This window comes from Engystomops pustulosus, chromosome 4 (assembly GCF_040894005.1).
Source record: "Engystomops pustulosus chromosome 4, aEngPut4.maternal, whole genome shotgun sequence".
Taxonomy (NCBI): domain Eukaryota; kingdom Metazoa; phylum Chordata; class Amphibia; order Anura; family Leptodactylidae; genus Engystomops; species Engystomops pustulosus.
In genome coordinates this window covers 90,216,587-90,243,252 of record NC_092414.1, presented here as the reverse complement: position 1 = coordinate 90,243,252, position 26,666 = coordinate 90,216,587, and the positions used below count along the sequence as shown (strand labels likewise).

The 26,666-nt window shown below is 39.9% G+C and overlaps 1 protein-coding gene across 3 annotated transcripts in view; it reads right to left on the bottom strand.

The window, feature by feature from the left end:
- The window catches only part of MYRFL (myelin regulatory factor like), a 76,111-nt gene that overhangs the window by 7,204 nt on the left and 42,241 nt on the right, over positions 1-26,666 (bottom strand). For all 3 annotated transcript variants that reach the window (XM_072146703.1, XM_072146704.1, XM_072146705.1), the window contains exons 20-23: positions 26,162-26,224; positions 22,936-23,023; positions 21,747-21,821; positions 1,634-1,742 (exon numbers count right to left, since the gene is read on the bottom strand). In XM_072146703.1, coding sequence (XP_072002804.1) covers positions 1,634-1,742; positions 21,747-21,821; positions 22,936-23,023; positions 26,162-26,224 — 335 coding nt within the window. The remainder of the gene's footprint in view (positions 1-1,633; positions 1,743-21,746; positions 21,822-22,935; positions 23,024-26,161; positions 26,225-26,666) is intronic.

Genomic DNA, 26,666 nt, shown 5'->3' with positions numbered 1-26,666 from the left:
AAGGACTTATTTACCTTATTTGGCTCCAACAATACAATTTAAGACAAAAAATATATCTAAATATCTACTTGTATGTATATATAATTTACAATAACAAAAAGAAAGTACTTTCACATTAGATACTAGATTATAGGGTTGTATAGTAGTCATAAAATAAAGCAAAATAATGTATTTATTAGACAGCAGTGTGGATATAGCTGTAAAGTACAATATGGCACATTTCACTGCAATAGGGCTATAGAAAAAAAACAACAAATTACAACAACTTTAAAGAATAGCGAGCAAATCTCAGTTATGTATGGTATTGGAGTAAAAGGCTTGAAATATTGTAGAGAGACATTTCAAATGTTAAAATGTTCTTATACTAATTGAAACTGAAAATTGAATTGTTTTGTGTAAGAATAGGAATGGCAGTACGGTAACTTATACTATGCAGATCATGGAAACCAGTAAGAGGCTTGTACGGCGGTTCTAAATTTGTGAAAAGTACCAGGAACTTAAAGAAGGTCTCTCCCCAAGTAGAAAATGCTGAATGGCACACATTTATGATTGCCGCTGTGCCCCTGATCAATTTGGTGTTTATTTCAGGGATCAGTGCCTGTCCACCCATTCAAATTGCCCCAAAGTTGATATTAGAATTAGTGTATGCTATCCAAGCGGTGGGAAACTTTTATTTTCATACAACTCAACAAGACACACCTCCAGAGAAGAATAAAAGCTCAGCTTGCATACTGTATATAGCTCTGTGCAGCAGCACTACTTTACATTCAGACATCTAGCCAGGAAAATAGGAGTTATATATATTATATAGTGTCCAAGAGAACAGTAATTCATTTCTCAGTAATACTCCAGAAAGCCATTCAAAATGGCAAAGCACTGCTTAAAAATAATATCATTTTGTTTTCAAGGAGCATATGAACAATATTCTGATTGTAGAGATGTAGCACAATCTCTTGATCGGTTGTCATTTGGAGGGGAAAACAAAATCCCATGCTACTTACCTCGTCTGATTCGTCAACAGTAACGTTAGTTTTCTCTCTTTTTTGACCACTGTAGTTTTGAATTGGTGGTCATGTCACTGTTGCCACTTCAAGCCCAGGAGGTTCAACAAGACACCAGAGGACCAGGGAGTTACCATAATATACTTACTCCATCTAACTTATATGTAATGTAGGGTCATGTCCACACACAGGCCACCCATACTTTTTTTTTTTTGCTATGTGCTCAATCATTGCCAAAAAAGTTAACTTTAGAAAAATGCAAATGAGGTTGCAGTATTTCAGGAGTTTCTGCAGGGCATCTCATGGCTCAGCCAAAACACGTCAGTCTCATTTTCTTATTAATAAAGTGAAGTTTAGTCATGGAAGGATAATAATGAATATAAGCAGGGGCTGGGGATGGATAGTAATGAATATAAGCAGGGGTAGGGTTGCATGTATGGGCATAGCCCTAAGTAACATAGCAGTTAGTTCAGGTAAGTAAATCATGTTGATGGATTCCCTTTACGTATCCTTTTGTGCGACTATATAATACACACAGACCTACGCTGCTTTCATATACACATCTCAGCACATTGATCAGAATGAGTGAAAAGACAGGATCTCAAAACTAGCACATCATAAACTCTATATACCTGAGTTGACTCTGGAGAAGCTTCTCTTTTTTTCCTGTTGTAAGTTCCTCGGTTGCAGATGTTTCCCAGTGTCATCCTACACTGGTATATGATCAGTGGTTCAGTAGTGCTATAAAACACAATTAAAATGTGAACTATAACAACTGTATATTTACTTACTAACATGTAATTCCTCTTTGTCTCGTCTTCAGTTTTATCCATCCAATATAAGAAAATAATACTTTCACAGCTGTAGCCTTCTTTTGTTAGCATCAATCATAGTGAAAAAGTTATGACTGGCCTCAGACTTTTTGTGACGATATATAGTGGGGGAGATTTACAATGCCTTTACAGGGCACGCTCTATTTGATATACGCACACCATACACTTTAGGAAGGCCCACTACATAGCAATCTGCTGCAATGCTTGTGCATAACATTATAACTGCATTATGCATTGGTACAAGACCTTTTCTACTTTAGAGTAAGTGTGCCTTTAAGATTTTTTTTCTATTGTCAACAGTAAGAAAATTATATAACTTGTATATATCCTGTAAATAATTGCAAGCTAGGACATTAAAAATATTTGAGATCTTGTTTTTTTAATGTCATCTATTTACAGGGACATAAACTATTACTGAGATTTATTAGTACAATCAATTTCCAAAGAATCACTTCTCATTTGTCTTCTCTGTGGGAGTTGATAATAAAATTTCTAGTTACAATCTTTGAAGCCATCAGCATTTGTGCGGGTATTTGATGGAGCCCGTTAGTTATAAAAACCTCTTCTTATCATCATTAAATGTTAAAACCCATTTACACCCAGCTTTATGTAAGCTAGATTCAATAATGAGGCTATTGAAAACTGAATAATATCAAAATCATCTGACTGAATGCTACTTACAAGAAATGAATCATAATTTTAGCTGTAAATGGACTAAGAAATAAATGAACCTTAATTTCGGTGTTCATGTTCCTCAGTCCTGATATTAATACTATTCACATTACAGTTTCATGTTGAATATGGTACTTAAAATTTTGACTAAAATTGTCAAAAAGAGAATAAAACTACTAATATAAAACATTTATTTTAGAGCACTGCAGCCTGCTGTAGCTCTGATGTATGCCAAAGCAAATTACCTGATTGCAGTTTGTACAATCTAACAGTATGATACAACTCTCACTCCATATGTGGCGGGTTCTATGTTTTTTTTTTTATAGCAAATACCCTTCTGCTGTATTACAATCAACTAACTGTTGCTGGAGTTAATAGTAACTGTGGAATCTGAGTCCGTAAATGTTAATAGGCTCCTGCAACAAAACTGTAATTGTAGTAACATATTGCAATACAGACGTAGTGTAGTGTATTGGTTCGGGAATCAGACTGTTGTGGGTTAAAGTACTATATAAAGACTAAAACAATACATGTGGGACATGTATCTTTATGTATCTTGTTTTTTTGGGTGCATTTTTACAACTACACAAGGGTCCTAAGATGGAAGCTTGTTGGTGTGTCTTTTGGCAATGTTCCAAATTGGTGCAAAATGCTTAGTTCTAAAAAAAAAAAACAACTACAAATTTGAAAGAAAGAAAAAACCCTGCAAATCAAAGACAAAGAAAAAAAGACATGCATCATCACATAAGCAACTTTAAAAAGTGGCAAAAGAAAACAAATGATACATGTGCCCAACAGAGTTTTAAAAAATATATAAAACCCCTAAAACCCCACCTTTTTTAATGTCAAATAATTTTATTGAAGTAAAACACAGAAAATGGCGTGATACCGGACTGTTTTAAAGAATCCCTCAAAGGGGATAATGTTGTATGGATGGTACTACAAATCATTCTGATGATAGTTCTCCTATTAAATCACATAGGAGAAACCATGCAGGTGCAAACCAAACTTTTTATTGATCAGATAATAAAATAAACAAGCATAAATGGCCTTGACACTTTATGGCCAAATATATGTTTTCATGTTTTGTGAATGCGTAAATGGAAAAGATTCACAATGTCCAAAACATTGTGAATCTTTTCCATTTGTGCTTTTTAGCCTCAGCAGAATATAAAATGATCAAAAGGTGAAAGTACCCCAGATATAGTATAAATATAAACTACAGTTTTTACACGCAGTAATGTTTATAGTAATGTGTTTTGTGTGTCACAAGATGTACACATAAAGACAATTAGTGATAATGAAATAATAAGTGACATATATAAATTCAAGAATTTCCCTGTGATAAAAATAGCATAACAAACTGGCATATTCTTTTTTCCATTCCAACCCACAAACTACCAGCTTGCACTACATTCTATAGAAAATATAATAGTGCCACTGAATTAACATTAACTAAACAACAGATAATGCAATGACAATAATGCTGCCACAACTAAATCCTATAGGTCCACGGAGACCCAATATAGTGCTTCAAAGAATCATACTATAAACATTGGTTTATCCCAAAGTAATTAAAATGAAACATAAAAAAATATCCACTAACCAAAAATAATGCAATAGGAAAAAGGGATGCATACAGATCAAGGGTTTGGAGACCCCAACGTCTTTATATACATCTGGCACAGGCAAAACATAGAAACATCCAAAACCAAAAGCCAAACACATATGCACCAGATGCCCAGCACCCAATATTACTTGACCACTCATACAAATGGGTGCTGGAGAATGCACTTAGAGTATACCACACGGGTTCTCCAGAGTGGAAGCACAAATTTCTATGATAGCTACTGATTGTTATAAGGTACACATCTATAATGATGGAGATGGCAGCCTCCCACACAGCGGATTGAATGTGGTAAATGGTACATGTAGAGGAGAACTAAGCATAATTCCTAACATTGACCCTAAGCAAGGGGTGAGCAGACAGTTGGGTCAATCACTCTCCAGAGGGTTTTCCACAGAGGCTTGTAAAGCTCAAATCAAAGCAGGGGATTGGGCTTTATATGTCTTTGTACAGAAATGTACAAAAATGGCAGAAGTGATGGGGATTTAATAACAAAACAAGTAGATTACAGTTCAAGGGAATACAATGTCTGCATAATGGTACTATAAAATGGATTACAGTGAAAGACAACACAGGACAGCATGCAATGTTTTTCAGTGGATTACAAGAAGCAATGTAAAAAAAAATGAAAAACTCAGGTCCTGGTAATCATCTGTATTATATCAGTGAACACTTTATTATGAGGACAAATATGTATATATATATATATATATATATGTATATATATGTATATGTATATATATGTATATATATATATATATATATATATATATATATATATATATATATGTGTGTGTGTGTGTCTTTTAAGTCAATTTGAATCTGGTTGGCCTCTTTCTTTCATAAATCCTCACAGACTAGCGAAAAACTACAAAATGTTAACAATAAAAATTTCTTAATGTGGAAATGAAGTAAAACAGTTTTGCAGTCTGATAGCCAGAAGGTAAATGTGAGTGGAATATTTACTGAAGACTGCATTATTCTGTACATGCTGCAGCACATGTAGTAAAGTATGTAGAGTATCATACTCCATGGCCAAAAGTATGTGGACAACTGATCATCACACCTCCTAACATCTGGGGATTTGTGGCAACATAGACAATACACTAAAATCTAGAAAAGACAACTCTTTCTAAACTAAAATTAATAAAGTTTTTAACGGTTCTTAAAAAAACATGCAGGATGTATAAGATTAGGTAATATTTATAGAACCAGCTCCAAAAGATAACCCCTCATGATGCTTGGAAAACCCTCAATTATCCATAGTTAGATGTAAACTTTTAATAGACATAGGGAAAGCATGCAAGAGGGAGGTCCAAGGGTATGCATAATTAGCAGGCCGGACCGCCGGACATCTTGTCCCCACACTCAGGGCTGCTAATTATAACTTTCATTTCTAGGTGATCCAGACATGTCAAGACTAACAGAGGACAGTGCCGGGATAAACATCAAGAGAAGCACTGTACTGCTCCGTAGCCCAGGAAAAGATAGGACATGTCCTAGCTTTTCCCGTATTACGACGCCGTGGCCCATATGTGTCTATGGAGAGGGGCGGGGGTGAGTGGTGCTCACCTCCTCCTCCTCTCCCCGCGCTGCCGTGTGCCTGCCGTGCTACGGTGCGGCGGGCACACGGCATTGTGCATGTAGCCTAACATAGAATTGCCCAACCACACGGCTGTCCATTGGGTGTATAAAGAGGTCAGAGCCACTTGATATATCTTGTGTGAGTAAAAGGGCTCAGTTTACATTAAGCACTGGCTCACGATAAACCAGCATTTGATAATCCCCACACACACACACACAGAATGTGAAAAACTAAATTGGAAAATTTAAAAACTAAATTGGAAAACCCAATATGACTTTTAACCTGGGATTAAACAGACTTTCCAGCAAAATATCTGTGTAACATACCTCTGTAGTGAATATATCTGTATATTTGTCCATCGTGTGACAGAGGACTGTAAACTTGTTTCCATTTGAAAAAGAAGACACAATTAGGGTGTGAACCAAGATATGTTATCTATTATAATGTTTTATAAGTTGGAATTTATTACCTTGGTTTTAAGATTCAGATTATCGTAGTCAAAGATCACTGGGAAGTTTTGAATGGGCATCTACCCAGGGCTCAGCAGTCCAATATGTTTTCAGCACCTGTACATCTCGGGACCTACCAGCAGAATCTCATTTATAAATGGAATTATAAATGAAATGGTTGCCAATTTTATTTCTCCATTGTGTGGTTTCAATATGATATAAAAAAAAAAAACCTAAGTACAGCAGTGACACTAATAATAAAAAAGTGAAAAAATGGCATTTATAAGTCTTGTATTTTTGTAATTTTCTTACTGGCTAGTTTCTCTAGCTGAATTTTTCATGTTATGTCTTCCATTAGGTTATTGATTGAATAATTGATTCAATTTATAAATTAGCTTAGAAGACACCATAATGTAGTGGTTAAAGCCATTGCTATATGTTGAAATCCAATGTGTGAGTGGCAAAAATATCTATTACAGTTACTCAAGTATAAGCTAATGAACCTAATTTTACCCCATAAAACTGGGAAAACGTGTTAACTCTAGTATAAGCCTGGGGTGGAAAATGCATTGGTCACAGCCTCCTCCAGTAATGAAATGCCGAGCAGTGTCCCCCCAACTAATAAAATGCCCAGCAGCTTCCTCCAACTAATGAAATGCACCAAGCAGCCTCCCCTCACTAATAAAAATCCCCATGCAGCTCTCCCTTCACTAATGATATGCCCCATGCAGCCTACCTTCACTAATGAAATGCCCCATGCACCCTCCTCTCACTAATGAAATGCCTCATGCAGCCTCCTCTCAATAATGAAATGCCCCATGCAGCCCTCCTCCAATAATGAAATGCCCCATGCAGATGCCCCTCGATTAAAAAAAAAAGAAATAATAATATACTAACCCTCTGGCACCCCTCTTCCCTCTCATTTTCATGTTTGACAGTGCGGCAGAGACGCCTCCATAAAATGATATCATTGTGCGCACAGGCAGAATGCATAGACCCAACTCTACCCACACCCGATCCCACGCCCTGCACACAGTGCAGTGGATGGGAGTTCCAGTAATATATAGAAATATATAATGCACGGATGTTCTGAACACCTGCATCAGAACTGTAATTGTAACTGTAATACAACTGTAATATTGTAGTTGACACAATTTCAGCACGGCTGTACAGTAGAGGGAACTTCCCTGCATTATATATTTCTATATAATGCAGGGACTCCCATCCACTGCACTTCACATCTTTGTGTGCATGAGCAGGAAGCCACGGGAAGAAAAGGAGTCCCCAGGGAGAAAAAGACCTGCTGGGAGTATATGAGTTAAATTTTTTCATATGTACTCGTGACTCGTGTATAAGCAAAGTGGGGCTTTTTCAGCACAAAAATTGTGCTGAAAAGCTCGGATTATACTCAGGTATATACAGTACTTATAATATTTAGATAGGTTCCTTTTACACATTTATACATGCGAAGCAGGGAAAATCATGGTGGAGTCTTTTATAACAAAGAAGAGGCGGTTGTTGCGTCTGCCACTATGTCTCACAATAAGAAGTTGAAAAACTGCGTCCCATGTTGCCTTTTTAACCCCTTATCTACGCAACTGTTTTCCACATTAAGGCCTGGGCTATATTTCATTTTTTTCCATCAATGTCTTCTGTAAGTTATAACTTTTTATTTTCCTGTCATCTTAGCTCTATGGGGTCTTGTTTTATCAGGACAGAATGTAGTTTTTAATAGCACAGCTTTGGGTATCACATGCCTTACACCTGAACATCTATTAATCCTTTCTGTGCAGTATATTTAAAGAAGGACACAAATCAGAAATTGCTTTTTCTAATAAAAATTTTCAGCATTTATTGTGGAACAAATAGGTCTTTAGGTCAATATGCATACAAGCAGTCCCCGGGTTACACACAAGATAGGGTCCATAGGTTTGTTCTTAAGTTGAATTTGTATGTAAGTTGAAACTGTATATTTTATAATTGTAGATCCATAAATTAATTTGGTTACCCAGCAACATAACTTGTCCTGCCATTAACATTCACCCACCATCTCCTTCATATGAAGTGATGTTCTATACGAGAATACTGGACTGTAAACTATAACATCATTAGCAACAAATCCAGGTTTTACAGAGCTTCAATCCTACCTTTGCTATGGAGTAACACACTGTCCCATTTATTTATTTTTTTGATATATGGGAAGGGGATGTATCTTAGTTCCAACCCAACATTTCTTTGGAAAGGCATCAATGGCACAAACTGAATGGAAGGTCAGTTGAAACACATTTTGGCCTTATGGTAATCTTTTGGTATTTAGACGCATTTACATTGGTCTAAGTTTAACAGTTAAATCGGAATATCATCTAAATCAAGGACCAAACCACATCAATTTTTCATACAAGTAAATGAAATTATGCGTTGTTTAACAACTCTCATCTGTACATTTTGCTGTTATAGATCGCTGCATGCCAAAAGAATTACAGAGCACATCTTTATGGCCTAACTTACCCACAGATGTGGTTATAAAGTTCTTGGCAGCTATAGTTTGCAAGTATCTTGGAGAACATGTGAATAAAACAATATCAATTAACAGCCTAAACGAATACAAAAGAGTTAGAGTCTCCATGCCAAGTAAATAAGTGTCTCTCCCTGCAGCTCTGTACACACAAACAAGCATTCAGTGGCATGGAGCCAACATAATAATTGTTTTGCTACAGCAGCCACAATTTGTTAAAAGGACAAGTAAATAAATTGAACAGAGTGGAACTTGTTTTAAACAACAAAAAGGATAATCACAAGCGGTGATAAATGAAATAAATGGTTAATGAAACCTTGGTAAGCAATGTAATCTGGGTACAAAACATTTTTATTTACACATATAAACTCTCCAGAGCCAAACTAGGAAACAATAACTATGAGCATGGATACATTTGAGCTATAATGCTAGGAGGTGGGGGAAGGGGGGGGGGGGTGCTGCCAGTAAGCCTACAATGTACAAAAATATTTACTGGTGGGACAACGTATTAAATCATATAAGCGGTGGAGCAAAGGGAAGATCAGTGTGTGCACCGGTTCCAGACAGCTATCTTATGTGGGTGGAGGCTTCCAGACTTTTCCAAACAATGTCTAAGGTAAGTTCGGAGATTCCCATGGATATTAGATGATCTGATCTTGGTTAACAACTCTCTATATCTGTTAGTTTATTTGTATATAACTTTTCCGCTGCTGTATATGGAGACATACTGCTCAAATGTCATCATGGCATTTATATGTCTGATGCACATTGGTGGCGCCATCTTGCATGCTATCGGTGCCCCCCGCCCCCGTAATGGGATTGGGGGACATCAATGAAAGTTGCTATGAACCTTACCGGGGGTCTTATACAGATCCAGTAAATTTCCAGTATATTGAAATATAGTAGTATTGCAGCATATTAGATCAGAGGTCAGACCTCTTAGGGTTCAAGTACCCTAGGGGGATCAAAATAATAATAGAAACCATTTTTCAAATCACTCTCCTTTCCTTAGAACAGAAATAAAAATAAACAAACACAAATGATTAACATGTTAGGTATCCACATGTTCCAAAATCCCCCAACTATCAAATTATATCAACGATTATTCTTCATGGTGAACGTCGCAATGCAAAAAAGCCAATTTGTCACCTTTTTAGTATAAAAATTTGAATAAAAAGTGAACAAAAAGTGGCACAGTCACCAATATGTTATCAATTAAAACATCAGCTGTTTCTGCAAAAGACACTTTACACAGGTCCATACACCAAAGTGTGAAAAAGATAACATAATAAAAACTATATAAATGTGGCATCTACTTGATCGTACAGACCAAAAGAATAAAGGAGTTGTCTCATTTGACTGCAATGTGAAAACTACGAAGATCCTAAGAAAATGGCGCAATTGTGTTCTTTTTTTTTTAAATGTAGCGGCAAATGTAGATGCACAATTTGCAAAATGGATCAAGTATAAACATAACTAACAATTATTATTTTACCACTAAGACTACAAGTGGCATGGCCTAACGGAAAATTAATTCAGACAGCCCTGGGATCTTTCAGTGGACCACAGGTTGCCATTACATACTTAGCCACTTAGACATTGAGGCCCATGTATGATCGCGGTGTCCAAGGGTGCAGTGCTGATCCAAGGGTTTGGCATTTGATCAGAAGAAGAAACCTCAATGACTGCCGTAAAAACACGGTAAGACATTCGTTAAAAGGTAAAGCAAACTTATCAAGATCCATGGTCTGGCACCCCCCACAGTAATACAGATGACACTGGTGTGCCACAAGGCTACGTCCTGGGTACCAAACTCTTCTATATCTATACGTCTAGCCTATGACAGCTCATTACATTTCTGCCCCTGACATCAAATAGTATTTACATATTATTACCTAATTAAGTAATTGCTCCTATCTGAATATTTATGAAATTTATCTTTTCAGAAGAGTCATGTGAACTCATTGTCACCTGCTGAGAATTACATGGCTCTTTTATCTGTCTCCAGTGGTCACAATCTCCCGTCTGAACTGTACCACACAGACTCTACATAGTTGGGAGCACAAATCATAGTTTACAGGAGACGCTTTTGATAACAGTAAGGCTTCATGCACAGGAACGTAATCGGACGCAGATCACAATCCCCATAGACATCTATGGCACCCAGTCAAGGTGCATTGAGCACCTGCTGTCTCACAGCACTGTGACCATGCATGGAAAAAATAAAGAACATGTCCTATATTTTCTTGTATTATAGTGCCGGCAGCTAGTCTTTCTATGGAGAGGGAAGAGGTGATATGCACTTACATCTCCTCTCTCCTGCACATGGCTGGATGATTGCCAGGGCTGCAGCATCCATTCGCGTGCATGAGGCCTAAAAAGGTTGTTAACAGAACCTCAAAGTTTTTTTAGAATTTTCTCTATTGTATACTTTATTTTTAAAACTAGCTTGAGACAAATGATGAAGGACATGACCCAGTTCATGCTGGAACATAGCAGCAGCAGTGCCCTACAGTTGCTATGGTTTTCAAAGAAACCGATACAGTATTTCTGCTTTTAGTGAAAACCTGAGCTTTACCTCACCAAAGCTGACTAATGAAAATAGGTTATTACTTCGGAACAAAATGTACAGTAGGTACTTCAAAGAATGGTCTATATCTTAGTTTTCCTTAGGTAAAAATTGGTTTGCCACTAGGATGCATTGGTGTCATGTTTGAGAGTTTCTTTTGTCATATTTTATAAGATAATAATCAAATTAATTGTATGACTGTAATCTTTTGAGTGGCACATCTGAGAATAAAGTAAAAGGGAAAAGTGATCTTTTAAAGGTAAAAAAGCAATGTAAGCTAGCACTAGGTCTACCAGCATATGCCGTAAACCACGACCCTCATCCCCCCACCTTGCTATGGATTTACCAGGCAGCTACGACCTTTTGATAAATCCGGCAGGCGGCTGCTCCTGGAGTACAATTTTCCCTGCTTGGTGTAGAATTGTAACGTGTCGTAACGTGTACGTAACGTGTATGTAATGTAACGTGTAGTGTCGTAACAGGCGCCAGTGAGACAGTGCAGTGAGACAGCGGGTGCTCAATGAACCCTGACTGGTTGTTATAGACATCTAAAGGGACTGTAATCTCTGAACGGATCATGGTCCCTATTACATTTGTGTGTCTGCTACAGTCTGCAGGCATGAGGCAAAAATCCCCTTGTGCAAGCCCATTCCGTCAGCAGGTGGCACTCCTTTACACCCCTCCACGTCAATTGGTATAGAAGCCCTGAAATAGGTGCCATTCCTGGCAAACTGCAAGGCATTGCACCTATTTCAGGGCGTGAATATCAGTTTTCAGGTGTACAATCCCTAAAAAATCTGCCTTGACTCCATATTTAGGATAAACTAGCATCTATGTTATATTTGTGTATACTTTTTCTAGCAGAATTATTAATATCTCAGTTTCTTTGTTGTAACTGAAAGTATGGAATTGGATGTTGACTAATAGTTAGAATGTTGCATTCTAAAGCAGATTTTTATTTATTTTCTTTTCTATATAAAATCAGGTTTTTTCTTTTGTGCACAGCATGCCTTTCTACTCTTCCCTATACCTCTTTAGGTTGGTTTTATGGCTACAATGAATATTGAAAAGAGTAAACCTAAACTTCAATCTTTTGATATGCCATTTACTTAATTTTTTTTTATTACATCCTACAAAAGATGTACCCTCCAAGCCAACAAAAGAAGCATCAGTTAAATCGATGAACACAGAGATCATCATTTAACCCCTTAGCGCTCCGCGCCGTAGCTGTACTGCGCAGCTTCCGACGATTAGCGCTCAGCGCAGTACAGCTACGGCGCGAGCGCATAGGATTTTAGAATTGTCACCACGTCTCGCGACGTGGTGACATCGGGACGAGATTTGGGTGACAGAGGCAGGAGGAGTTCCTGTCTCCGTCACCCGACCAATCAAATCGGTCCCGCCCGCCGATCGCCGTGATTGGCCAGTCAAACCTGACTGGCCAATTACAGCGATTTTGGGCTACAAAACGTGGTTTTAGCCCCTTCCTCTTCCTCCAGCGGCACCATTTTGGTTTGGTATCGCTGGAGAGAGCGTTACTGTGTGCACCAAAATACACTTTTACACTATAAATAGTGTTCTGATCCTTATCTGATCCCTATTGTTCCCTACAAATTCCCATCCCTATCTGTTTTTTCCTGTGTCCTGTGTGTTCCCTGTGTGATCGCCTTGTGTGATCCCACGTGTCTTCCGTTTTTCCCTGTCTGTCCCTTCTGAACCCAAACGCACTTTTCAGTGCGCTGTGTTAGCGTTGTTCTGCACTGGACGCACTTTTCAGTGCGCCGTGTGAATAGCGCTGCACAGAATCTTTAGCAATCTTAGCGGTAGTTAGTTTGTCTTAGGGCAAGCTAGGTGCATTTGTAGCGCCTTTTTGCGCGGTGCACATAGGTTTTTTTTCGGTGCCTGGTAATATTTTTTTCCAGAGCGCCCGTACGTAGCTACTTTTTGTGTGTGCCATCTGTGCGGCTGGTCCGTGTGGTTTGGTGTGCATTATCTTTTTTTTTGTGTGCTATCTGTGCGGCTTGTCCGTGTAGTTTAGTGCGCATTATTTTTTTTGTGTGCTATCTGTGCGGCTTCTCCGTGTAGTTTAGTGCGCATTATTTTTTTTTGTGTGCTATCTGCGCGGCTTGTCCGTGTAGTTTAGTGCGCATTATTTTTTGTGTGCCATCTGTGCGGCTGGTCCGTGTGGTTTGGTGTGCATTATCTTTTTTTTTTTGTGCTATCTGTGCGGCTTGTCCGTGTAGTTTAGTGCGCATTATTTTTTGTGTGCTATCTGTGCGGCTTGTCCGTGTAGTTTAGTGCGCATTATTTTTGGTGTGTGCCATCTGTGCGGCTTGTCCGTGTAGTTTGGTGCGCATTATCTTTTTTTTTTTTGTGTGCTATCTGTGCGGCTTGTCCGTGTAGTTTAGTGCACATTATTTTTTGTGTGTGCCATCTGTGCGGCTTGTCCGTGTAGTTTGGTGTGCATTATCTTTTTTTTTTTTTTGTGTGCTATCTGTGCGGCTTGTCCGTGTAGTTTAGTGCACATTATTTTTTGTGTGTGCCATCTGTGCGGCTTGTCCGTGTAGTTTGGTGTGCATTATATTTTTTTTTTTGTGTGCCTGCTAGACGGTTTATCCGTGTAGTTTGGTGCACATTATCTAATTTTTCTAGTTCTCTATTTTTTTTGTGTGCAATGTCTCAGAAGACGTACACCGTGTTGGAGGCATATAACATGCTTGCCTCTGACACCGAGTCAGCTAGTGGGGATGATGGTCCCTTTTACCTATCATCATCCTCCTGCTCATCTTCCAGTGACCTGGAAGGACCCCCAAGAAGGCGCCGTAGGGTTCCAGGGACTTCTGCAGGAGAAGTGCCTGGGACTTCTGCAGGAGAAGTGCCTGGGACTTCTGCAGGAGAAGTGCCTGGGACTTCTGCAGGAGAAGTTTCTGGGACTTCTGCAGGAGAAGCGTCTGGGGCTTCCACTGACCCCACATGGGTAGCCCCAGATAATTATACCCCTCAGGTCCCTGACTTTTTGGGCCATCCTGGAATTAACTTTGACACGACAGGGCTCAGAGCTGTGGACTTTTTTAAGTTTTTTTTTGATGAGGAGCTGTTGAATTTAATTGTAGTCCAGACCAATCTCTATGCTGCACAACATATTGCCCAAAACCCCACGTCCTTTTATGCACAACCCTACAGGTGGACCCCTGTCACTGCAGCAGAGATGCACAAGTATTGGGGCATAATACTCCTTATGGGGATAGTAAAGAAGCCTTCAATCAGGGACTACTGGAGCACAGATATACTGTACCACACCCCCATGTTCCGCATGGCAATGAGCAGGATGCGCTTTGAAGCCATCCATAAGTTTTTGCACTACACTGACAACACACAGTGCCCACCCAGAGGTGACCCCAGTTATGATCGGTTATTTAAGGTCAGGCCCATATTAGATCATTTTAGTGCCAAGTTTGCCCAGGCATATACCCCCGCAAAACATGTAAGCATAGACGAGTCCCTAGTACAATTCAAAGGGAGACTTCACTTCCGCCAGTACCTGCCCAATAAGAGGGCAAGGTATGGTGTGAAGATGTATAAGCTGTGCGAAAGTTCATCAGGGTACACATACAAGTTCAGGATATATGAAGGGAAGGACTCCACTATAGTGCCCCCAGAATGCCCCCCCTTCCTGGGTGTTACAGGGAAGATAGTGTGGGATTTAGTGCACCCACTGCTGGACCAGGGCTACCACCTCTACCTGGACAATTTCTACACCAGCACCACCCTGTTCAAGTACCTCACTTCCAGAAATACTGCGGCATGCGGCACTGTACGCAGAAATCAGAGAGGTCTCCCTAAGTCGCTGCTTGGGCAAAAACTTAAAAGGCACGAAAGCAGGGCACTATGCAGCGACTCTGTATTGTGTGTTAAGTACAAGGACAAGAGAGAAGTCCTTGTATTAACCACGATACATGAGCACACCACCACCCCTGTCCCAGTACGAGGTGCCAGTACAGAAACCCCCAAGCCAGACTGTATTTTAGATTATAACAAATACATGGGAGGGGTGGACTTGTCTGACCAGGTGCTTCAGCCGTACAATGCCATGCGGAAGTCGAGGGTGTGGTACAAGAAGCTGGCCATGCACATGATGCAGATGGCATTGTATAATGCTTATGTGCTGCATCGATATGCCGGCCAGAGGGGAACTTTCCTGGAATTTCAAGAGGTGGTAATAAAGTACTTTCTTTTTGGAGACCAGGAAGGGGGGAGTGCTAGCACATCTGGAAGTGAGGCCCCAACACGTATTGTACCAGGGCAGCACTTTCCAGGAGTAGTTCCCCAAACAGCCAGCAAGGGAAGGACACAGAAGAGGTGCAGGGTGTGCTCCAAAAATGGCATTCGGAAGGACACCATTCATCACTGTGAGACATGCCCAGAAAAACCAGGGTTATGTATGAAAGATTGCTTCCGAATTTATCATACATCCCTGGATTTTTAGAGTACTCTGTTGCTACCCTGACGCACAGCTTATACATCATGCCACATGCCGCACCTTCCCTTCTAAGCCCTGCCATGTGCCCAGCCTGTAGATTACTGTCCCGTATGCTTTACCCGGGAAAACATGCATCATGATTTTTAGGGTGTTTGTCTCCCATGGCAGCAGCTGGGCACAAAATGACATAATAGATATTTTTTACTATGCACTATCCATTATGCACTTTTTCAGGGGTCCACCTGTGGGGTTAAAATGCTAACTATACCCCTAGATTAATTCATGGAAGGGTGTAGTTTCCAAAATAGGGTCAGTTCTTAGGGATTTCTACTGTACTGGCCCCTATTGGCATCTACAAATCTTTCATGATGCCAAAAAGAAAAAAAAAAATGTACAATGTCTGTGCTCCAACAAGTTATTCCCTTTTGAGCCCTACCGTGTCTCCATCCTACAGATTATTGCCTCCTATGGGGTATTGCCCTAACCGGGGTAACCCGCAGAATGATTTTTGATGTGTTTTTCCCCAGTGGCATGAGTTGGGCAAAATACTTTTGTCACTTCAATGGCATATTTGATAAATTGCAATACAATTGTTTCTCTGCACTACTCACTTTGTATTAAATTTTAGCCAGCACCTTAGGGGTTAAAATGCTCATACAAGCCTACATACATTCTTTGAGGGGTGCCCTTTCCAAAATGGGTTCACTACTTGGGGGTTTCTATTGTACTGGTACCTCGGGGGTACCCCCCATTACCAATCTAGTGAAAACGAAGCTTGAAAACCAAAATTGTGCTTCTTTCTTCCTGACCCCTGCCGTGTGCCCAGCCTGTAAATTATTGGCACATGTGTGGTATTGCTGTATTTGGGACAACCCGCAGAATGATTTTTGGGGTGTTTGTCTAAAGTGGCATGGGTTGGGCACAGTACACGAGGCACTAAAATGACATTTTTGAGATAAAAACACAATTTTTACTCTGCACCCTTTACTTTGCATTCAATTTTGGCCAGCGTGTTGGGGGTTAAAATGCTCATACAAGCCTACATACATTCTTTGAGGGGTGCCCTTTCCAAAATGGGTTCACTACTTGGGGGTTTCTATTGCACTGGTACCTCGGGGGTACCCCCCATTACCAATCTAGTGAAAACGAAGCTTGAAAACCAAAATTGTGCTTCTTTCTTCCTGACCCCTGCCGTGTGCCCAGCCTGTAAATTATTGGCACATGTGTGGTATTGCTGTATTTGGGACAACCCGCAGAATGATTTTTGGGGTGTTTGTCTAAAGTGGCATGGGTTGGGCACAGTACACGAGGCACTAAAATGACATTTTTGAGATAAAAACACAATTTTTACTCTGCACCCTTTACTTTGCATTCAATTTTGGCCAGCGTGTTGGGGGTTAAAATGCTCATACAAGCCTACATACATTCTTTGAGGGGTGCCCTTTCCAAAATGGGTTCACTACTTGGGGGTTTCTATTGTACTGGTACCTCGGGGGTACCCCCCATTACCAATCTAGTGAAAACGAAGCTTGAAAACCAAAATTGTGCTTCTTTCTTCCTGACCCCTGCCGTGTGCCCAGCCTGTAAATTATTGGCACATGTGTGGTATTTCCGTACTCGGGACAACCCGCAGAATGATTTTTGGGGTGTTTGTCTAAAGTGGCATGGGTTGGGCACAGTATATGTGGCACTAAAATGACATTTTTGAGATAAAAACGCAATTTTTACTCTGCACCATTTACTCTACATTCAATTTTGACCAGCGTGTCGGGGGTTAAAATGCTCACCACAACCACCGATAAATTCTTTGAGGGGTCTAGTTTCCGTAATGGTATCATTTATTGGGGGTTTCTATTGCACTGGCACCTCACAGGCCCTGCCAACATGACATGGCACTCTAAATCCAAACGTGTGAAAACGGAGCTGGAAAATCAAAATTTCACTCCTTCCGTTCTCATCCCTACTGTGTGCCCAGTCTGTAAATTATTGGCACATGTGTGGTATTGCTGTACTCGGGACAACCCGCAGAATGATTTTTGGGGTGTTTGTCTAAAGTGGCATGGGTTGGGCACAGTATATGAGGCACTAAAATGACATTTTTGAGATAAAAACGCAATTTTTACTCTGCACCATTTACTCTGCATTCAATTTTGACCAGCGTGTCGGGGGTTAAAATGCTCACCACAACCACCGATAAATTCTTTGAGGGGTCTAGTTTCCGTAATGGTATCATTTATTGGGGGTTTCTATTGCACTGGCACCTCACAGGCCCTGCCAACATGACATGGCACTCTAAATCCAAACGTGTGAAAACGGAGCTGGAAAATCAAAATTTCACTCCTTCCGTTCTCATCCCTACTGTGTGCCCAGTCTGTAAATTATTGGCACATGTGTGGTATTGCTGTACTCGGGACAACCCGCAGAATGATTTTTGGGGTGTTTGTCTAAAGTGGCATGGGTTGGGCACAGTATATGAGGCACTAAAATGACATTTTTGAGATAAAAACGCAATTTTTACTCTGCACCATTTACTCTGCATTCAATTTTGACCAGCGTGTCGGGGGTTAAAATGCTCACCACAACCACCGATAAATTCTTTGAGGGGTCTAGTTTCCGTAATGGTATCATTTATTGGGGGTTTCTATTGCACTGGCACTTCACAGGCCCTGCCAACATGACATGGCACTCCAAATCCAAACGTGTGAAAACGGAGCTGGAAAATCAAAATTTCACTCCTTCCGTTCTCATCCCTTCTGTGTGCCCAGCCTGTAAATTATTGGCACATGTGTGGTATTGCCGTACTCGGGACAACCCGCAGAATGATTTTTGGGGTGTTTGTCTGAAGTGGCATGGGTTGGGCACAGTATATGAGGCACTAAAATGACATTTTTGAGATAAAAACGCAATTTTTACTCTGCACCATTTACTCTGCATTCAATTTTGACCAGCGTGTCGGGGGTTAAAATGCTCACCACAACCACCGATAAATTCTTTGAGGGGTCTAGTTTCCGTAATGGTATCATTTATTGGGGGTTTCTATTGCACTGGCACCTCACAGGCCCTGCCAACATGACATGGCACTCCAAATCCAAACGTGTGAAAACGGAGCTGGAAAATCAAAATTTCACTCCTTCCGTTCTCATCCCTTCTGTGTGCCCAGCCTGTAAATTATTGGCACATGTGTGGTATTGCCGTACTCGGGACAACCCGCAGAATGATTTTTGGGGTGTTTGTCTGAAGTGGCATGGGTTGGGCACAGTATATGAGGCACTAAAATGACATTTTTGAGATAAAAACGCAATTTTTACTCTGCACCATTTACTCTGCATTCAATTTTGACCAGCGTGTCGGGGGTTAAAATGCTCACCACAACCACCGATAAATTCTTTGAGGGGTCTAGTTTCCGTAATGGTATCATTTATTGGGGGTTTCTATTGCACTGGCACTTCACAGGCCCTGCCAACATGACATGGCACTCCAAATCCAAACGTGTGAAAACGGAGCTGGAAAATCAAAATTTCACTCCTTCCGTTCTCATCCCTTCTGTGTGCCCAGCCTGTAAATTATTGGCACATGTGTGGTATTGCCGTACTCGGGACAACCCGCAGAATGATTTTTGGGGTGTTTGTCTGAAGTGGCATGGGTTGGGCACAGTATATGAGGCACTAAAATGACATTTTTGAGATAAAAACGCAATTTTTACTCTGCACCATTTACTTTGCATTAAATTTTGACCAGTGTGTCGGGGGTTAAAATGCTCACCACAACCACCGATAAATTCTTTGAGGGGTCTAGTTTCCGTAATGGTATCATTTATTGGGGGTTTCTATTGCACTGGCACCTCACGGGCCCTGCCAACATGACATGGCACTCCAAATCCAAACGTGTGAAAACGGAGCTGGAAAATCAAAATTTCACTCCTTCCGTTCTCATCCCTTCTGTGTGCCCAGCCTGTAAATTATTGGCACATGTGTGGTATTGCCGTACTCGGGACAACCCGCAGAATGATTTTTGGGGTGTTTGTCTGAAGTGGCATGGGTTGGGCACAGTATATGAGGCACTAAAATGACATTTTTGAGGTAAAAATGCAATTTTTACTCTACACCATTTACTTTGCATTAAATTTTGACCAGCGTGTCGGGGGTTAAAATGCTCACCACAACCACCGATAAATTCTTTGAGGGGTCTAGTTTCCGTAATGGTATCATTTATTGGGGGTTTCTATTGCACTGGCACCTCACGGGCCCTGCCAACATGACATGGCACTCCAAATCCAAACGTGTGAAAACGGAGCTGGAAAATCAAAATTTCACTCCTTCCGTTCTCATCCCTTCTGTGTGCCCAGCCTGTAAATTATTGGCACATGTGTGGTATTGCCGTACTCGGGACAACCCGCAGAATGATTTTTGGGGTATTTGTCTAAAGTGGCATGGGTTGGGCACAGTATATGAGGCACTAAAATGACATTTTTGAGATAAAAACGCAATTTTTACTCTGCACCATTTACTTTGCATTAAATTTTGACCAGCGTGTCGGGGGTTAAAATGCTCACCACAACCACCGATAAATTCTTTGAGGGGTCTAGTTTCCGAAATGGTGACATTTTGGGGGGTTTTCTATTGTACTTTTACTTCAGGGGCTCTTCAATTACACTGTGGCACCACAAAATATTTGCAGCCAAATTGGCCTTCCAAATTCCCGGTATCGCTAACTCTGTTCTAGACATCGCTGTGCGGGGAAACAGCAGCTGACATCCACATGTCTGGTATCGCCGTACTCGGAAGAAGCAGGGCAAGAAATTAGGAATATATATTTACCTCAAATTCCTTCTGAATGTATCCATTTTAGGGCTAAATTGGAAAGATTGAAATCCAAAATTGAAATTTCAAAATTTCCACTCTATTTTCATATGCTTCCGGAAAAATAATTAAAGGGTTAACAGACTTCCTAAATGCTGATTTGAATAGGTTGAGATGTTAGGTTCATAAAATGGTGTTACTTGTGGGGGTATATAGTACATAAGCCTTTATACGGCACTTCCAAACTGAATTGATCACCAAAAAGTTCGCATTTTTCAAATTTCAAGAAAATCTGAGAAGTTGCTACTAAAACTTCAAACCTTCTCACATCCATAAAAAAAATGGAAACTTAAAACAAATAATGGATATAAAAAGAAGACCAATGGCAAAAGGTTTCTATAAAAAAAAATTTGTGGTATCACTTTTTGTCTAAAAAGTATAACATTTGAAACTTTGAAAATAGTCATTTTTTTCAAATTTTTCCTAAATTTTTGAATTTTTACCCCCCAAAAAAGGAACGGATCACCGAAATGACACTACTAACATAAACTACAATGTCTCACGAGAAAACAATCTCAAAATCACAGAGATATCTTAAAGCGTTGAAAAGTTATTACCACAGGAAGAGACACTGGTCAAATTTCAAAAAAAAGTTGCGAGCCTTAACCTGCAAACAGGCTGCGTCCTTAAGGGGTTAAAGTATATACACATTAGGTGCATTGGCAATTTCTAGAATTGGTTTATTCCAGGAACAATGCTTTAGATAGGAACCAGATAAATATATAATAAAAGATCTAGCTTTCTATAGATTCATCCAATTTTCAGAATGAAAAAGCAAGAAACGAGAAAGTAAACACTGTAGCGTCTCTGGTTAAGCTACTTTTAACCTTTTCAGGACTGATAGTACAGATACTCCAGAGGCAGGTGAATAGAAAAAAATGCCTTCAATAGATTAATAAACTAAGTGTCCTAGTACCATATCATATTTCTTCTTTTGATTCCTTTATCCAAAATTATAACATGCTTAGATTACCTCTTTGGTACTCTAAGAGTTTTACCTGATACATTTCCGTACCTTTTTCCCAACCACAGACGACAGCAGACATTTGGGCTGCCCTCATACATGCCCCAACACAGCACCATGTACTGTAAATTAAAATTATAAAACACATACAATAGTTAATACAGTACCATAGATCAAAGCAATCTTACTTACTTTATCTCCAAGGTAATCCGTAAATTGATAGGGGTGTACTTATTTACTGGAATTGCATAGAAATAAATACCAGACCTATAAAGTAAAATCATACAGAACTCATTTTAATGATTTTGTAACAAATAGTTTAAAGGCATTCTCCAGGCTGTGTATAGTTTTTTCTATTTAGACCGTTAGAGAAAGGGCTTTTTACTTTTGGGGACAATCTATACAAAGTATGGTGCACCCACACTACATGATGAAGTGGAAAAAGTGGGGGAATCTTGGGCATTTATTATAAATCCACAATATGTTGTGTGGTCATGAATAAGACACATATACATTTGCTTTAAATACCCATTGACATACCATTCTCAAGTTACAAGTTCCACCGTTGCCCTACCCAATACTGTATGTCTACAACGTATGCTGACACCTTTATTGCCACCACACTATATATTATCCTCTTAGTGGCCTCCATGTAGTAAAATGCCCCCTTACTTTGACACTGCACCATATGTCATGAACCCTTCATGTGGTCAATACATGCTAAATAATTTTCTTGTTGCCCCCACACTGTAAAATGTCCCCCTGAAGTCCCCTATAATGCTCTCTTCTTAATAATGCCTCCATTCCAGTAGTCCTTACTCATAATGACCGCCTTCCTTTAGCTCCCATCCATTTAGAATGCCCTATTTTCAGTAGCCCATTCCTTTTAATGCCCCATTTTCTGTAGCCCCCAATTAAAACATCCCTATCCTGTATCACCCCCATTTATAATTTCCCCATTTTTTTCACCTGGGACTACTGGAGGAGTGGGAAAGTGTAGACAGATCTGGATTATCATTGTAGCTTCTGCTCCGGCCCTGACAATTCTTCCTGTTTATGGAACCCTGGAGCAAAGCTACAATGACCATCCAAGTTTCTTCTATTTTCTGCTTAATTGGTGTCCTCAGGGTGCTGATATCAATGAAAACTGTGCCAGAGCAGGGAGTATAAATCTCAAATTAAATTTCTGTGTTGACACTTTGCGATAAATTAGTGGGTCTTGGTTGTAGTTTGGGCACTCGTTCTCTAACAGGTTCGCCATCACTGGTCTATAGCATAGTATATAATAAGAAGTTGGGATAGTTGTATAGGTCACTAACTCAGCCCTTATGTTTGCTCAATGTCCTAATTTGACTGCAAGGGGATTCAGAAAATCTCTTACCCACACTGCAAGCTTTTCCTACAAAAGTGGCGGCTTATTACTTGCTGATTCTCCATAATCTGCATAGAGCTGATTGAGGTGTCAATCCCTGAAAAAACAAGAACATATGAAAATATAATAACATTCACTGAGATTATTATGTAGTCCTAAGAAACTAAGCAAAAACATTATCTCCATTTAGACTTTTTGCACAAACGACAATCTGTTATATTTGAAAAGATACCGTTATCATATAATTATACTATGATAACACTGTCCATAGAATTTAGGAAACATAACAGTAAGTAGAAAGTATTGTATATTAGAAGTTTTACAGTATGTTTTTGTTTTAGAAGATTGTCCAGTGTTGCAGCGCCATCTGGTGACAACTGACTACTTTACATCTAATGTTGGTTATTTAGATTTCATGTATTTTAGGGTAGTGGAGGACTGGGATTAAAGAGTAATTAAACCTCTGAAGCAATTGTTTTTATTTTTTAAATGAATAGTGCAAAAAATAGTGAACTTTGTAATAAACTTTATTAACGAAAGCAGCTTATCTGTGCCCTTTACTGCTTGTTCCTTATGCAATGTATCTGAAAGTCTTATGAGGTCCATCTACTTTAGAAAGATAAGGACAAGATATATTTAACTATTTCCATATCTAGAGAATACTTCCCTTGATGATGATTTATCTGTTTGAGGAGTCATTAGGGACTTTTTCAGTTTCCTTTATTTCAGCTTTCAATGGTGTACAGAGAGAGAGAAAACTGATGCACATAAACTGTTTAAATAATGTAAACAGGGCATTTTCCAAGGTTTACTATTTTCATCTGCATTATTGACTTTATTGGATATTTAAGTTACACTTTAAATTATAAGCATTCTGCCTGGATTCCAATTCAAGCTTTATACTGATTTTTGGTCATGATCATTTCAATACAGCTGTTTTATATGGCATCCTGTGAGTTCTGTAGCACTCATTCTTCATACTTGTGTTGATATAGTTTTCACCTTCTTTTCTGCACCTGAAAACTTTGCTCCTGATTGTACTACAAACCTATCATGACCAAGTGAGCTGCATAGATTAGTACTTTTTTATTTCTTTTGTTATTATTAGTAGTAGCAGGATTGTGTAATATGCATTTATATCCCATGATTGGCCAAAGGAAATGTCCTGGAAGTGCTACAATGTGCAATCTCTAAACTCAACTGCTCCACAACCCATCTACACTTCTCTATGTGACTACTGTAGTATCCAACCAGCAGACAAATTAACATTACGTTCATGATGCTTCCTGCTCTTGTCCCGGGATCTACCTGATTTTTTGGTGTTGAGTGACTGCAGGTTACCTTTCCAGTGTATATCAGGGGGTTACTAAGTGTGCTCAGAGAAGGGCTATAATGTTGATACAGCCTCCAAAGGTCTTTTAGAACTTTATGGAGCACGCAGTATGTAAAATAAATAAACAATGACAAATTTTAAGAAATTATAGTAATGCAATCAAACATAAAAGGAAGCCAGCAATAGGCCACACCCTTTTGGTCTTTCCCAAAGAAACACAAGCAACAATTCCCTACACAAAAATTAGAATTAGGGTAAACAGTTTTTAACAAAGTAATTGTGCATTCTGTTCTCTATCATCAGAAGCACTTTTTCTGGCTCCCTCATGTCCCTATAGAGAATAGTATACACATTGCCAAAGAGTTTTTATAATAAAACTGGCTTTTAACAAAGTTTACTCTTCTGTATGCAGAGCTGTGTCTCTAGTTCAATGGGAGTGGCCAATGAAGAGTGGGGCAGACATGTGTCCTGAAGGGGGAAAGCAATGGTGTGGGAGGAGATATGGGCACACAGGAGGTTTCTGATTATTTGAAATCAATGCATGCATGGAGCAGTTTCTAAGGTTGGGGGGTTGCACCTCACTGAACGGTTCCCATATTGTGCTGCTTGCCCTTTTCTTTCCAGAGTTATGGAAGTAGCTTTCTGTTACAAAGCTACTTGTTAGAAATCCTTCTCAGCACCAGTGAAGTGGAAGGAGACTAACCTCTTTCTGCCTGTGTCCTAAAGCTTTGTCAATAAGCATTCCTTAGTTCCCATGATACTTTGTGTTCTCTCATGAAGCAAATCCAGTGAGATTCCTACAAGTAAATCCAATGAGCACTGCATAGTGTGTAGAAACTATAGAATCTATATTAGACTAGCCTGACAGCTTTTATCTCATGGAGTATGCAGCATGTTATAAGTTATAGAAACCAGCAGTGAAACAATGACCTGAAGTTTATAGTCAGTGCTGTATGGGCATCAAGGGTTAACAGCTTTCCAGCTGTGAAGACAGTGTCTTAAGGATAGAAGCTGGGGCAGGTTGCTGCAGATGAGCCCAAGACACAGCTTAAGGTGCAGAGACAGACAGAGAAATCTCTGCAGAATCACACATAGGGATTGATACGGAATATTTTAACTCACTATTCTTTGCAGGAGAATTCTGTATCCAAAGATCTGCATAGACACATGACTCCCCAACAAACTACATGGTGCAGCCTTTCATGACCTTTCCCTCCCTCCAGAGTGAACAAGGAGCAGCCCCTCCCTTCTGTGAAACCGGCTTGTATCTTTAGTGTGTTTATGAGCTCATGGAGATAAGCAGCACAGCCAGTGGAAACAACTACTGCAGGAATAGGTGAAACTGAGGAGGATAGCAAAGAAACTGCAGGTCATTGGTAATGAAAGGAATAGGCAAAGTTGTCCTACTTCACAAGAGCTATTAATATGTGAAAAGATCAAAGGTTGAATATTCCTATATGTCAGCGATGGCAAACCTTTTAGACACCGAGTGCCCAAACTACAACCAAAATCCACGTATTTTTCGCAAAGTGCCAATGCGCAAATTTAAGCAGTAACTTATTACTCCCTACTCTTTCACAGGTATAAATTGTATAGGCACCTGAGGACACCAATACAGTAGAAATAAGGAGAAGAAGTTTGGATTATCATTGTAGCTTCCTTCTAGGGTCCTGGGCTGCCTGGGACTGCAAGAGGCCTAGAGTCCTGTCTGGCAAACTCTACCCTGGAGTGATGGCAAGTGTGCCCATATAGAGGGCTTTGAGTGCCACCTCTGGCACCCGTGCCATAGGTTCGCCACCACTGCTATATGTTAAGTACACAGACAATTATTTATTAATGGTCCAAGCCTACTGAAGTGAAAAAGTTGGCCAATTAAGCTATAGCATAAAAGCAATAACTTACAGTCGCTTGAAAATCCTGGTTTATTGTGCCATTTTCCATTAGTTTCAACTTTACTGAGATTCCCTACAAAAAATTAGAAATGGTTATGGAAATATATTGTGAGTAAAAATGGAATATTTCCATCTCAATAGTATTGTGGTACAAGTTAGATCTAGAGCATACTTGTGTGCAGAAAGTCTTCAATGTACACAGATTGGGGGTCATTTACTAAGGGCCCAATTCGCGTTTTCCCGACGTGTTACCCGAATATTTCTGATTCGCGCCGATTGTACCTGAATTGCCCCGGGATTTTGGCGCACGCGATCGGATTGTGGCGCATCGGCGCTGGCATGCACGCGACGTAAATCGGGGACGTGGTCAAACGAAAACCCAACAGATCCGGAAAAACCGCCGCATTTAAGACAAAAAATGTGTTGCGAAAAGTACACTTACCTTCACCAGGTATAGGCCGGTGAATTTCAGGGCATTCCAGCGCGCCTCCGGGGAACTTCAGCGCAGCAGCGCC